The 15,553-nt window shown below is 33.4% G+C and overlaps 1 protein-coding gene across 2 annotated transcripts; it reads right to left on the reverse strand.

The window, feature by feature from the left end:
- Positions 1–274: 274 nt before the first annotated feature.
- LOC120255379 (alpha-terpineol synthase, chloroplastic-like) lies at positions 275–5,446 on the reverse strand. Of its 2 annotated transcripts, none has more exons than XM_039263210.1 (7): positions 5,138–5,446; positions 3,175–3,436; positions 2,439–2,817; positions 1,947–2,168; positions 1,728–1,866; positions 1,316–1,564; positions 275–618 (listed from the first exon to the last, which is right to left on the reverse strand). In XM_039263210.1, the coding sequence occupies exons 1-7, from the start codon at positions 5,156–5,158 to the stop codon at positions 319–321; spliced, it is 1,572 nt and encodes a 523-aa protein (XP_039119144.1). In that variant the 5' UTR covers positions 5,159–5,446; the 3' UTR covers positions 275–318. The 2 variants fall into 2 exon arrangements, with proteins under 2 accessions (XP_039119144.1, XP_039119145.1); XM_039263211.1 differs by having other exon boundaries at positions 447–618; positions 1,462–1,564.
- Between the last annotated feature and the right edge of the window lie 10,107 nt (positions 5,447–15,553).

Below are 15,553 nucleotides of genomic sequence, written 5' to 3' on the forward strand. Positions count from 1 at the left end.
AAGCTCTAGTCATCCAGATATGCATTAAATTAAATATTCATTATAATTATTACTCAATCAAACTTTTACAAAGAAAAATGTCTTTAAAAAAAACTTTATGGACCAAAATTGATGACTACTTCATCATATGATATTCTAAAATGAATTTAGCCCATTTAATTACTAAAGAGTTAAAATAAAGAAATTAATTTGAACTGCTTTGCTTTTTTTACTTTTGTCTAAACTAAACATACAACCCAAAGATCAATAGTTTCACATACATAAGGATAGAAGATATTCTAATAGTCTTGCTATTCATGCATAAAGATAGTAATTACATTAACTAAGGGAAATGGGTTCAACCATGAGAGAAAAAAATCTATCCTTGTTCTCATGATTTGGTTTACCAAATCCATCTCCATAGTCAAAAAAATAATGGCTCATGCGTGCAATGTCAATTGCCAAATTAGTGAAGGATCCCTCATATGGAGAATTAATTGTAAAATGGCTTGTATTAAGCTCTTTCCATGTTTCTCGGATTAGATCTTGTAGGTATTCCCGTGCAATCATCTCCGAAACACCATTCTCATGCATGTAGCATTGGATGAATTTCTTCACATCACCTCTCTTTACCTCTTCCTATAATCATAAATGATTCTAGTAAGTTACCTGGTTCTAATAATAAAATAAGTCATTTAAAACAATCGCCACAAAAAAATAAAAAAGAAAAGAAAAGATAAAATAGAAGAAACAATCACAATGAACAACCACTAAGCAACATAATAGTGCATATCTTCAAGGGAAAGAGTAATTTCTTATGGCTAACCCCATTGAAGAACAAATAAAGCAATAAAATACTTTTTTCTGTAACTAGTGTTGTAATTTTTAATTACTTTGTCTTTGACCTTTCGCTTATTATATAAGCCTTTATGTTTATGAATTCGTAGATTTAGTTTAAATAAATTTCTTTTGTTTAATACTTGTAATATCTTCTTATTTGGTGAGATATCATATTGTAAGTAACTTATATGTCTCGAACTTAGAGTGAAATTTTAAATCATATGTAATTTTTTTAAAAAATATACAATATCTATTTGTCAATAGCCAATATTTATTAATTATCTATGCTATTTAATTTATCCTTAAAGGTTCACCATTACAAAAATCCAAAATAAGTGGTTAAAAATTCTACACTAAAGCATCTCTAGTGGTCAAAATGAAAATAGAAGAAAAAAAAACAACTTTTTATGAGGACAACTAGTTCAACTATGCTCCATGATAGAAATAATGTGATGTGCAAATATAATGTACATGTAAGAAAATTTTGCACACTTACAATTGAAGTTCCAAGATCATTGAATAAGCGAAGAATCAAAAATGATTGACGCATTATGGTTGGATAATTCTCTAAATTTTCTAAAGCTTCATTTGATATAGTTTCACTAGCACAAAAAAATGAATAAACAATTGCAGGAGCGGCACCAATTGAAATCCATGCATTCTTCAAATACTCTTTTATTTTTGGTGTATAATCATTGTGCGCCCATTTTGCCTCCACAATGTAAGCTTTGCACAATTCAACCCACTGCGATAATAGGACAAAAGGTCATACATCTGATATAACAAATACTAAGAGCTAGGTTAATTATAGCATGTAAATATAATTGATATACTGATATAGATTAAATTAAATATTAATAAAAGTAAACATTAAGAATATTGTATTGATGATAAGTTGAGAGGAGTACTGATTTCTTCAGATATGGAATGCAATTCACATTCTTCATTTTCAAGACCTCATATGCAGTTTCATTTGTTGAGTTGAAGAGTCCTAGAAAACATATTTTCATGTACTTTGGTAGGTGATCTATGTCATTAACATCCCATCTGAATGATGTATATATATGATTAGTATGCCTTTCATTAAAAATGGATATTTTCTTTCAAATAATAGTTTAGATGATCACCTATCAACGGCAGCAGTAAATAGCTCAAGCTCATCAAGAGTGCCATAGACATCAAAAATGTCATCTATGGTTGTTATCAGACAATGAACTTGGGTAAGTATCATACGATAAAAGGAAAATTTTGGTTCGGATGCAAATCCCATAGCATAAAGATAGTTTTCCACTAATCGGTCTCGTGAGAAGCTTAAATCTTTATCAACAAGGCCAAGATCAGCCCACCACCTACAAAAAACATATAGCTTCATATTAATCATTAGTTAAATATGCATATAAGCTTCTAGGTCTCTAACTATTTCCTTGTACCTATAAACTGAGTGGTCTTCTATAATCAATCATTATTTTATATAATTATATCTTGCAATAGACTTAGTATTAACTCTTAAAACCCCTATGTATTTACGGTCTTTCTGCTTGTAACTATAGTTTATATAATTTTAAGTTACGGACAATCATTTCTCATTCATATGAGCTATCTAGGATATGTATTCTTACCGTGAACATTGCTTGAGTTCTCTTTTGTATGTACTTTGGACCATGTTGAAGTCTAACTTGGCGAACTCTAACAAATTAATGTTCATCTTGTCTTCCTTCTCACACATTCCGATGAACCAATGAGTGTGCAACCTTGGCATCCTCCAATGCATTGGCATCTCTAAAGCATGTTGTACACGCTCCTTGAGTATGGGATCTATGTCTTGTTCCTTAATGATAGTCTTAAGGTGTTTGATTGTGAAAACACTAGCTTCCTCCAATGTATCCTCTCCTTCCTTGACAAGATGAGAGGCCTCATATAAGCTAAGCATTCCTTCTATGTCATTGCAAAGACTTAATTGGAAGTTGCCATTTTCACTTTTGAATCTGTCAAAAACTCCTATCCACAAGAAAAGCAAAACTATCATAATTCAAAACAATACCAACTAAGACAACTCATCCTTCAATTAGAATTAAAATTGCATATCTCATGGATAAGATTTTTTTTTTTTTTTTGAGAACTTTTTAACTCGAATTCATATAAAATAATATAATAAATCAATTAAAAGTGCTCATCAATAGTTTAACCTTTTTAAAATTTATTCATAGGTTTTTTTAGAAACAATACTTTTTCAAAACATGGCTCTGCGGAAATTATTTCGACGCATTTGTCAAAAACATTAAATAAGAGAATAATGTTGCAATGGCAAATGGTAAAATACCATATATAGAATATTATGATATATTACATGGGTACCTTCTGAAACCTTGTAGCCATACTCCCTTACAAGCCTAAAGAAGAGTGAGGTGGCAAATAAATCATTCTTTATGAAATTTATATTCACCGAACTATTTATAGTTCCAATTGCTTCCTTGATCTCTTTCTCAAAGTGATATGCGACTCCAAGCTGTCGTAGAGTGTCAATGAACTTTAATTGATGGATGATGTCTTTGTTTTCATGAAGCAAATGCTTTGTAGCATCTTTCAATTTTTCAAACCTTGATGTAAATTTCTTGTCCTATATAGCCCATAAAAATAAGTATTCAAAACAAAGACCTAGAGATAAAATGTTAACATTAACATCATAATATGATTTTTCTAACACTAGAGCTAATCAAAATTATTTAATAACCCCATTAAGTTTTAACTTAGGTACATAATTATTTAAAACTTTTAACTGAATTTATTTTATTTCTTGTGCTTCTTACATCTAAATCCACAATAATCATTAGTCGGTGTTGGGCTAGATCTAGACTCATGTTGTCAATAGGGAATCAGGATGATTCCCAATATCCTTTTGTGCATATAAGGAATGACAACTTCTTCAATATTAAAAAAAATCATTTACAATTCTTAAATCTATAAACATCCAGAACCCATATTTAAATGCTTAAATCCTAGCCAATATTTTAAGTTAAAAAAAATTAGTTAAAACTAAATCATAAGCATAAATAGCAAATTTTAATAAATTTTACTTCAAATTAAAAATAATTAAAATAAATGTCTTGTATAAAAACTCATTAAGTTGTTATTATTATATAAATTTATACAAATTAATTTATCAACTTGAATAAACATAATCTTTTAAACTGTGCAAGTTATGATTACCTCAGTCTCAATTCCGAGTTTCCCGAAATGAAAACCTTACTCAGAATCATAAACTAATAAGTCAAAAAATCATTGGTCAATCAGGTGTCTTTTCATTTTTAATATTTTCTAGCTATTTTCATATATATATATATATATATATATATATTCCTCAAATAGATGAATAGGACCACCATGACACCTTACTCCCTCTTTTTATTTAAAAATTAAAAATCCAGGTAGGCAGTATTTCTTTCCTCCCCCCCTTTCAAACCACATCAAGAGTTTCAATTTAAGCGATCAATCAATTTAGACTTTTAACCTGTTGAGGTAATCTTTTTTAAGTATATTTCTTTTTGGTTTGATAAATTTTAATTGATTATTCATATAATTTGAAATTTAATATATACATATATATTAGATTTTGCTTTTTTAATATTCTAAATGATACACTTAGTAAATCTTCAAACTCCACCACTGCAAAAACATTGTCAAATTAAAAAGATATTAAGTTATTAATAAAAAGGCATGGTATGAAAGAATATGTTAAACAATAAAGATAAACGGCGCTTGTTGCCTTTCTAAAAAAATAATAATAATAATAATAATAATAATAAATGAAAATTTATGTACATACCAATTTTTAAATACCAACTTACAAAAAATTAAGTTTTTTATTATATAATCTTACAAGATATATATATATATATATATATCACTGCATTTTATAACATGGCTAGATAATCTGTTTATTCAGTTCTTTTAAAGTGTATCAAGCAATAAAATCTAATACAAATGTCAAAATTTATATCTTAACCATTTCCAAAACAAGGCGAGTGGTAATTAACTCCTTTTCTCCTCAACTGAACTTTTGAGGGTTGGTAAATAAGACTTCAAGCTAATAATAAAAGCCCTGCAATACTCCACTCCGCTGGGGCTTCCACTTGATCTATTTCTCACAGAAAACTCTGAGTTTTTCATCAGGAAAGTTACTAGGAAATCTAAATTAGTCATCTTAACGTTTTCAATTACAAATATAATATCTGATATCACATAAATTTGAGCAACAATAAACTACCATAATGAATCTATAGATCATAATATCTGACATCATATAGAAAAAGAAACTCACCATAAAATGATCATCCTTCATGGACTGAAGATAATCATTAGTCCATAGAGTTGGCTGAAAATTTGCAGATCTACGCTGAGTTATTGAAGAAGAAGAAGAAGAAGAAGAAGAAGAAGAAGAAAAGAGTAGTCCACGTGTTGAGCTTTAGTGTTGCTGATCATGTGTGAGCACTTTTGAGCACTAATAATTTTCTTATTGCAGTGTTCATGTCTCTGTGAAAATCTTGGAAAAGAAGAGAGAGTCAGTGCCTTGCTAGCAAAACCAAGTGAAGCAATCTGGAAAAGGGGGCAGGCCATTAGCACAGATTAACTTCACCAAGTTGAATATGGCACACAGCTATTACCACATATTTATAGACATAATTGATTGGGATAAGATGGAATCTTAAAACGTGTGGCTGCCGGTGCCCCCAAAATACATATATATATTATATATACTTTAAAAGGAAATAGTCACCATCTCAGACTCTCAATAATTCAGAGGAATGGTTGTAAAACTAAAAAAATACTTTGAAAGGAAATAGTCACAATCTTTTGGTTTTTTTTTTTTGGTTTTTGTTTGTGTTTGCAAAGATAACAGACACTGTTGAAAAAAAAAATTATAGATAAGTACAAAATACACTAATTACAGTAGTTTAACAATTTGATAAAACTTTATTATATGTGATAAATTAACACGTGAGACAATTAAAACTTGTTAAATGCATCCAAAATAATATATAAAGGATCATAACTTCATAATAATAAATTTCTCCTGCCATATAAATTTGAAATAATGAAGAATATGACTCTTTTAATAAATAACCAATGTTTTAATAACCGGACCGGTTATCGAACTGGTTAGGCAACCGGTTCCGGTCCAACCGGTTGAACCGGCCGGTTCAACCGGAATTAATTTTTTCAAATAAATAAATACTTAAAAATTAAAAAAAGAAGTAAAAAATAACTTCAAAAATAAAGAAAAAATAATAAAAAAATACAAAATTAGATATGACAAAGTTAAATTACCTTTATAAGGTCACAAAGTCTCAACTTTATATAAAATTAAAATGTTTAATATACAAACATACAAAGATATAACTATACAACAAATATTAAAAAAATAAATAATTAAATAAAATATAAGTATACAAGTATACAACAACAATAATGATTAAAAAATAAAAACTAAACCATTGAAATGTTTAGTTTAATACTTTAATATTTAACTTTAATGATTTAATTATTGATTAGCATAAAATTATAAGTTTATTATAATAAGTTTATTATAATAAATTAATGATAATAAATCATAATATATTAATATCTTGCGGCATTTTGTTTTTTATTTTTATTTTTTACTTTTTTGCCTTTTTGAAATTTGGACCAATTTAATAAGTTTATTAACTTTATTTAAGTTTTTAATTATAAAATAAATAAACCAATTAAATAATTTAAATTAATAAATTAGCCGGTTCAACCGGTTCACCGGTTCAACGGTTGAACCGGCCGGCCCGGTTCATTACTATTTTATGTGAGTAATCAGACCGGTTTACCGGCCGGTTCCCGGTTCAATCGGTTCAATCGGCCAGTCCGGTTTGATTTTTAAATCACTGTAAATAACCCACACTAGGACCCAATGAACAATAGAAAAACTACTCTACCGTCTACTAAATAATACTTTACAATATTGAAGAATTTAATTTTTTCCGAAATAAACGGTGCATACACAGTACTATCCCAAATGCTTAACCACTTGCACTAAGCAACTGTTGGCAATAGTCACCATCTGATTTATTTAGACGAATGGTTGTGAAAAATATGGGCTAAACCAAGCCAATTTCGGTGGCTTGCATGAGTCACGTGCGTCTTCTCTTGCCATTAACGCTCCTCCAGTACTGTTGCAAGGACGATTTCTGAGTGTGACAGTCGTACTTGTGAGATTCCCTTGTAAATTAAGCTAAACCAAACCAATTTCGGTGGCTTGCATGAGTCACATGCGTCTTCTCTTACCATTAACGCTCCTCCAGTACTGTTGCAAGATCGATTTCTGAGTGTGACAGTCGTACCTGTGAGATTCCTGTAAATTAAGCTTATGAAAAAGGGCATTCCTTTGTATTGAAAGTGTGAAAAATGTGACTTTGGTGTAGCTTGACTATTCACTTCAGTTAGTATTTTTTTTTAATCATTTGTTAAGAAATTCCATGGTAAAAATATGCAAATTCACTCCCTCAATTTAAGGGAAAAAATAAATAAAATTATAAAAATAATATATGAGTTTAAATCATATGAAATTTCATTTTTATTTTTTAATTATTAAAAAAATATTATTTTAGTAGTTACTTGTGAATAAATATAAGCTATTTTTTAGAGTTGCCATTTAGGAATTTAACTAATAATAATGAAAAAAAGCATAAAAATAAATCGTAACTCATAGACATATATAATTCAACAATATTTTATGGACATATATAAACAAAAAAATACATATAATTTAGTTAACATATTTTCCAGGTGTATAAATAGAAAAACTTATAATCTTTATTTGTTTATTTATTATATGAGTCACATACTTGTAAATTGTAACATTTAATTAATAATAAATGGATTTACAATATATATATATATATATATTCAAAGGTTAAGAAATGAAGTTCTTGTTATTGTACGTTTTTAGTTATTCCTATAAGTTATTAGTTATTATTTTATGTTACCGTTAATCTATTACTCTTTAATATTATTAGGTTTATGTTTATGGTTTTTATGGTTGTAATAATCATTCATGCTTATTATTTTGCATTGTCGCATATCTATTTAAGTTTCTGATGCAGCGGTATACTCGAGCTGTTGATTCGCGCACGAATACCCAGTACAAATCTTTAAAACCTGTTGATCAAAGATAGCCAGGAATTGGAAAAAAAAGAAAGTAAATTTTATTACTCAAGAGAATAACTATTACAAAACTGATCTTACTCTCGCCCATAGGCTTACATTAAATAGAAAAAAAAAACAAAGATATGAAAATAATCCTAAAACGGAGATAATTCGAAAATATACCAAAAATGGTAAATTTTCAAATACCGGCAAGAAATAAAAGAGTTAACAAAATAAATGCTAACGCCATAAACGGCTTACAAATCAGAGATTTCTAGCCAAATTAATAGCGAAATCAATTATTACTAAAAATAGCAAAATCAGGGTTTTTGAGGCCTAAACGATGGAATTTGGCCGAAATCATGCATGACTCACGAGTTTGTGCTGCGCAAACTCATGACTTGTGTTCGTTGGCCCGTTTCCCATCAGACCAGACCCAAGAAACCCAAAAACTCCACCGCCCGGCAAAATTACTAAAATACCCTTCAGTCACTTCGAGTCCCACTTCCGCATGAACGCGCATGCCATCTCCTCAATACGGCCCGCATCATTCTCCCAGGCGGGATAGAGTTCAACCCCGAATTTTCATCATCTGAAGAGTCTCCATAGTAGGGTAACAAATAATTGATATTGAAGACATCCGCCGTTCGGATATGGCTAGGGAGTTGAAGTCGGTAGGCATTGGAATTAATCTTCTCAATAATCTCGACAGGCCCAATTTTTTTTGCCTTGAGCTTATTATTCTCCCCAACAGAAAAGCGTTCTTTAGATAACACAGCCCACACAAAGTCATCCACCTCGAACTCATTATGGCGGCGGTGTTGGTCAGCATGCCTCTTGTAACGTGCATTTGAGGAGGTTAAATTGTCAAAGACAGTCTTGTGAATGTCTTGTAACCCTGTGACAAAATCAGCAGCCTTTCCATGGACTTTAGTCTTTGCCGGGAAGGGAAGGAGGTCAAGTGGTCCACGTGGAAGTGCCGAATACACCACCTGAAATGGGCTGAACCCTGTACTCTTGTTGGTAGCATGGTTGTGAGCGAACTCTGTTTGATTCAACTTCATCGTTTGCTGGGTACTAGCACCAACTTTACGCCTCCGTAGGTGAAACTGTAGGAGTTCGCTCGCCCATCATGGAAAACCCTCCGATCATACTGCCAGGGTCTTCCTAATAATAGATGGCACGCATCCATGGGCACGACATCACACCATGCTTCATCCCTGTACTTTGCGCCGATGGAGAACGTAACCAAAGCTCGTTTGGATACTGTCAACTATCCTCCTCTCTTTAGCCATGCTAATTTGTACGGTGCAGGATGTTGTTAAGTGGAAATCCGGAGCTTCTGCACAGTTTTTTCAGATATGATGTTCTCACAGCTACCTCCATTAATTACGAACCGACATACCTTACCAAGAATAGTACAGGAGGAGTGGAAGATATTAGTTCGCAACACTGCGTCTTCCGTAGCTCGAGGCGTCAAGCAAGATCTGCGCACCACTAGAGCCGTCCCCACATCTCCCTCAACTATCTCTTCATCGAGGTCACCCTCATTATACAGTGGTGGAAGTATTTCGGTTGTGTCTTCTTCCTCCTCCGCCAACATAACTCGTTTGCCCCCTTTCCGACAAATCGGCTTGCGTGACCTCTCTCCACAATCAAGCATTGTATATTGTTGTTGCCGCCTCCTCGACGTAAGTGGCATCCGTCCGGTCGAGCGGTGGGAGCCGCTCCCCGAGTCACACCACTCGCGCTAATGCCGATCTGTCTGCTACCGCTGGGAGCCCCACCCGAGCTCATAGAGGATGATCGCCGCTGCTCGCCGCTCAATAATTAGTGCTTGCTGATGGGCCGCCGAGATGGAGATTGGATCGAACAGGTTGACTGTCTCCTGGATCTGAGTACGCAAGCCACCAATAAGCGGAGGAGTTCCTTGATTGGCTTACCACGGCCGAGGAAGTCTTGGAGTTCAAAGGAGTCCCGGAGGACAAAAGAGTTGGCTAGTGGCAACACGATTGCGTGGGCATGCAACCGCATGGTGGCAACAACTGAAACTCAACCGTAGTAGGTTGGGAAAAGACAAGATCAATTCTTGGGAGAAGATGAAGAAACACATGCGCTCCAGCTTCTTACCCCACATTTATCAGCGCATAATCTTCAGCTGATTGCACAATCTTCGCCATGGAACGCACACTGTGGAGTAGTACACCACTGAGTTGTACTAGTTGTTGGCTCGGAATGAAGTTCAAGAATCAACAGTTCGAGTATACCGCTGCATCAGTTTGGTACCAGAGCCGAATCGATCATGCCACCACAAGGACGAGGTGCGGGTCGCCCTACGCAAAAGATGGAGGAGATTTATGATTGTGAGGATGATGCTAGATTTGAGCAGCGAGTTGGCCGCCTCTTAGACCATCAAATGGAGCGGATGATGGAGGAACTGACTGAACGGATTACTCAAATGATGGGTAACATCAATCAAGGGCGTGTCTCCAAAAGTAGAAGCAAATGCACCATTCAGGAAGACAATGGCTACTTTGTTGGCATTGCCCTGGCAGGGCGACAAGGAGGGCAAGATCATGGGGGTGACAATCAACACTACCGCGATGAAGATAGGCATTGAGAATCTGGTATACGAGCCGATATTTCAGAATTCCATGGGAGACTACAAGCGTAAGATTTCCGAGGGGAGTTATCGTTGATCGCTCCATGGGAACTAGCATGAACAGGGAAACAATAGCACCATTCAATGTTTTCGAGCCAGGGAGAAAAGTGGCATTGCCAGCGATTGCAGGGAAGGAAGGCATGAGAGTTATGCTCGTCGAGGAAAAAAGAGGATACGGGAGATATTATTCCGCCTGTATTTGACAAAGATGACCTTGATGAAGAGGAATAAGACATGATCGATGTAGGCCCACCGATGTTTGACGAAGGTGACCTTGATGAGAAGGTCGTCGAGGGTGACGCTAGTGCGCCTCGGGTAGTACTGAAGATCCCTGTTTGACACCCAAGGCTCATCAAGACGATTACGGCGATCTAACATCTTACGATCCACCTATACTATACTTGGGAAAGTATGCAAGTTTGTAATTGATGCGGTAGTTGTGCAATTGAAGAGACAATCCCAAAGATTGTGAAACCAATTGTAGTTGAATTCAAAGACATATGTCCTGAAGAACTACCTGATAAGCTACCACCATTAAGTGATGTTCAACATCAAATTGGTGTGGGCCTTCCAAATCAAGGGCAAATTCGAGAGCGAATTCTATTCAACCTAGGGAGAATGATAAGGGGCGTATTGAGGAGCAAGCCTGTATCTTTTTGGATAAAAGGGATATGGCCTAATAAGGGTATTCTAGTAATTTTTCAAGCGGTGGAGTTTTTGGTTTTTTAAGGGTCTCACTTGAAGGAAAAACGGGTCAACAAACACAAATTACTAGCTTTTGCTTGTGTGTCATATTAAAATTTGGCCAAATTCCATCTTTTTAGGCCCTCAAAAACTCTAATTTTTGCCATTTTTTAGTAATAATTGATTTCGTTATATCTTATGATAGAAATCTCCGATTAGTGAGTCGCTTTGTGGCAATAGTCTTTATTTTTGATAGATCTTTTTATTTCTTGTCGATATTTGAGAATTTACTATTTTTTTGGTAAATTTTTGAATTATCTCCTTTCTTAGTGCTATTTTCGCTCTATTTAATGTAAAGCCTCATGGGCAAGAGAAAATTAGTTTTTGTAATAGTTATTCTCTTTGAGTAATAAAATTTACTCTTTTCCAATTCCCCGGTTATCTTTGATCAATAGGTTTTGAAGACTTATACTGGGTATTCGTCGCGAATCAATCAGCCTCGAGTACTACCGCATCGGGCTTCGATTTATTATCTGGTTTTCCCATTTAGAGTATTACATCTTATGTTGTATGTATTATTATTCTAAGTTGTTACTGATTATTATAAGTTTATGCATATTGTTGTATAATATAAATGCATTTGTTATTAATTAAATATTACAATTTACAAGTATGTGACTTATATAATAAATAATAATAATAATAATAATAATAATAATAATAATAATAATAATAATAATAATAATAATAATAATAATAATGACAACAACAACATAGTCACATTTACACCTTTTAATATACATGTGTGTGCATATATATACGAGCTCACAACTGAGCTTATAAACGAGCTTATAAATGAGTTTGTTCGTGAGTGATGAGTGTACAATGCTCCATTATTTTATATTATTTTGTACACTCATTAGGTATGTATTAGAAGTATATTGTGGAATTCGATGCTAAATATAGTGTGTTTTATATTCTCAGGCTTTGAACATCACTTAAAGACGAGAGAGAGCTAAAATAAGCATTATATACCCTAAACGAAGAAGATGGAACTCTCTCGACGTCAATTGGATAAGGACATGGAAAACAGGATGGCTTACAGGCAGCTTATGCCCTAACTTACAGCTGTAAGCCTCTTCTAGAGAACTTTACAAGCATGCTTATGCCCATAAGGAGGAGTATAAAGTTAAATCAGAGGACCTTACGGGTAAGACTTACGCCTATAAGAAGGCCCATAAGGATCATCCAAAGGAGTTTACGAGAAAAGCTTACGCCCGTAAAGGCGGTCGCAAAGGCAACTCAGAGAAGTATAACGTCTAGCGCTTATGGCCGTAAGCTAGACTGTAACACAAGATAGAAGACCTTACGGATGGGACTTACGGCCGTGAGTGTTCGCTTAAGGCTCATGACCCATCATCTCGAGCTCCTTACAGCCATGGCCTTACGCCAATAAGCAGTCGGTAAGCAACACACAATATATATAGATCTAATAAGGATTTTTAGGGTAATCTTTAATTCTTTTCTTGGAGGCGAGGCTAGGGAAGAAAGGAGGTGAATCTCAAGGGATTTAGTGGAGACTTTTGAAAGAGATTTGGATTTATCATCAAGAGGAGGAAGATCGTAATCGTCAAGCTCACCTTGGTAGCATTTACCGAAGGTTCTTGGGAGTTTCCGTTGATCAACCTTCGGCACGATTGGGAAGGGGATTTTCATGTTTATGTTCATTCTCTTTTGTGTCTTGTAATTTGAATGCTTGACCTCCTTTAATAGAGGGCTAATTTTGTAGATGTTTGAGCATAGTTGAACTCTAGGGTTTTATCTCTTTTGACATTGGTTGTAGACCTTTGAGATTTATTTGTTTCTTAATTGAAATCTATATTATTTGAATCTAATTATGCGTTTGTATTGCTTGATTAATTTTATAGTGGCGAAAGCCCTACTTATTCTACTCAATGTGCTTTGTAAAGAGTAGAAATACCCACCTAGTATAGACATGCCACTATTAGAGGAGACCATGAGTAAGCCTAGCAATAGGGTACTTTAGAGAATTTTTCTCCCTCAATCCTCCCGAGTGAGTTAATGAGTAAATATGTACTCTTAGCAATAATGTGGAATAGATTTTAAGAGAAATCGAATCTCTATTCTGTATTCGGAGTAAGAATAATCTTTTTTCAATAAAGATTACCTAATTAAGAAATTCTTCTCAACTCACATCGAGATTTTACTAATTGTTAATGCGATTGTGTGATGGTTGTATTAGCACTGTACCAAATTAATTACTATTCACCCTTGAAAAAGGGGTTTAGTATAATTTAGGAAATCTCTATATTCAAATAAGATTGTATGTTTAAACAACCTTTGTCTTGCACTTAACAAGACCCTAGAGGGATGCTAAGCCTGAACATCGTTTCTTCTCCTGATTTCTTCTCCTTATTTCATATTCCTTAGTTCTATTTTCTATTCCTGTTATTCACACACATCACTACTTTGGTTTAGGTTAATTTTCGGAACTAGGGTTAGTACTAGTAATCTCAATCTTTCATGTGGACCGACAAACCTCTTTTTAGCACTCTATTACACGATTGGCACATACACTTGGGTCTCTATCAATGAGCTTTGTTCATGAGCTTGTTTACAAGCTTAGTCATGAGTTGTATTCATGAGCTTGTTCATGGGCCAAAACAAGTTGAGCTTTCTGCTGTTCAAGCTTGGCTCGTTTATTAATCGAGCTTGAAAATAAAGCTCAAGCTTGGCTTGTTTTCAATATGAGCTGAACACGAGCGAGCTCTTATTGAGCCGAATACTAAGCCCCTCTCAAATAGCTAAGCTCAAATGCAACATGGACTAAAGTGAGTATGAGGGTTAGACTTAAGTAGCTTTTGATGTTTACTTTAATTTTGGCGTGAAGATCTAATCATCACTTTCATTTCCTTCATTCTTTAGTTTAACATATTTTCTTTAATTCCCATTGTAAATTGCTATTTTTCGGCCAATCTTCTTTGAACCATGTGACTCTTCTTCTTACTATAATTAATTCATCAAGGATTCTTCCCAAATTACCCTTCAGAATTCCGTCTCCTTTAGAAATATTGCTTACCTTGTTACCGGGCACGAAGCAAGGGGTGGGCGAAGGGGGGCCATAACCCCCCTGAGCTCCATCCCTTTGCACATATATTAATATATATATAACAAAAGAGATGAGAGATATGCCCACAATGACATATATATTACATTCGACTATGTCATACTATCAAATAATGTTTATTATATAAATAAATTTATTAGATATAGTTTAATAAGTTTGAAAGAGAAGTCATGACTCTGATTTTCTATAAATTACTACATATAGTCTTAAACAATTATATTTTTAAAAAATATTTACAAAAATCTATTATTTGGTCACCTAATCCTTTATAAATTTATATATGAAATTACAAATATTAAGTTTCAAATATATATATATATATATATATTTAGAAAAATTATTATTTGGCCTCTCATGATTTTTTTTTCACTTGGTCCCCCCTAAAAATAATTCCTAGCTCTGCCTTTGCTTGTCACTAGATTAACAATTCGAATTGTGAGGAAAGGAAGAATAACCAAATAATAATAATAAACATAGAGTTTTTTAAGAATAAATTTATTCTGTACTTCACATCATAATTAATAATTCAACATGCCTTTAAATAGGCAATACATAAAGAATCTATAATATCTAAACTAAAACAAAAAAAAATTAATAAATCCAAAAAACTACAATAAAATCTAAGATATTGACCAATTACAAATTTGAATTGTTCTCTAACACACTCACTTAATTCAAAGTTGTAAAATTGAATAAATCTTCCAACTTTGTGGAACATATCTCCAAACTTCAAAAATAACTTTGCAAGAACTAATTAATGGTTTGCAAGTTCAAGAACAGAGGAGAAGTATGAGATAAGAGGCAGCTTACTAAGCCAAAAGTTTATCTTTTAAGAATAACAAAATAATAACACTCCAAGAAAAATCAAATCGGCATGGAAAAATTGGCACGGAAAAAAAATCATGACAAATTTGTTACAAGATTTGACACGGAACTAACAAACTGTGTCAAATATATGATTTTTTTAAAAAATATTTTTTCTTTCGTGCCAAATACTGTGCCAAATATACAAATTTAATAATTTTGCATGCCACTGCCGAATGCAGTGCCAAACATATTTTTTTTAAAAA

Source organism: Dioscorea cayenensis, unplaced genomic scaffold (assembly GCF_009730915.1).
Source record: "Dioscorea cayenensis subsp. rotundata cultivar TDr96_F1 unplaced genomic scaffold, TDr96_F1_v2_PseudoChromosome.rev07_lg8_w22 25.fasta BLBR01000978.1, whole genome shotgun sequence".
Classification (NCBI taxonomy): domain Eukaryota; kingdom Viridiplantae; phylum Streptophyta; class Magnoliopsida; order Dioscoreales; family Dioscoreaceae; genus Dioscorea; species Dioscorea cayenensis.

What these genes read in the sequence shown, in the direction of transcription:
- LOC120255379 (XM_039263210.1), bottom strand. Translation starts at nt 5,158, where the DNA reads ATGAAGGATGATCATTTTATG. An exon ending in GAACTCAAGCAATGTTCACG is followed by an intron (nt 2,169 to 2,438) that starts GTAAGAATACAT and finishes TGTTTTTTGTAG; the next exon opens with GTGGTGGGCTGATCTTGGCC. An exon ending in ATGATCTTGGAACTTCAATT is followed by an intron (nt 619 to 1,315) that starts GTAAGTGTGCAA and finishes TTATGATTATAG; the next exon opens with GAAGAGGTAAAGAGAGGTGA.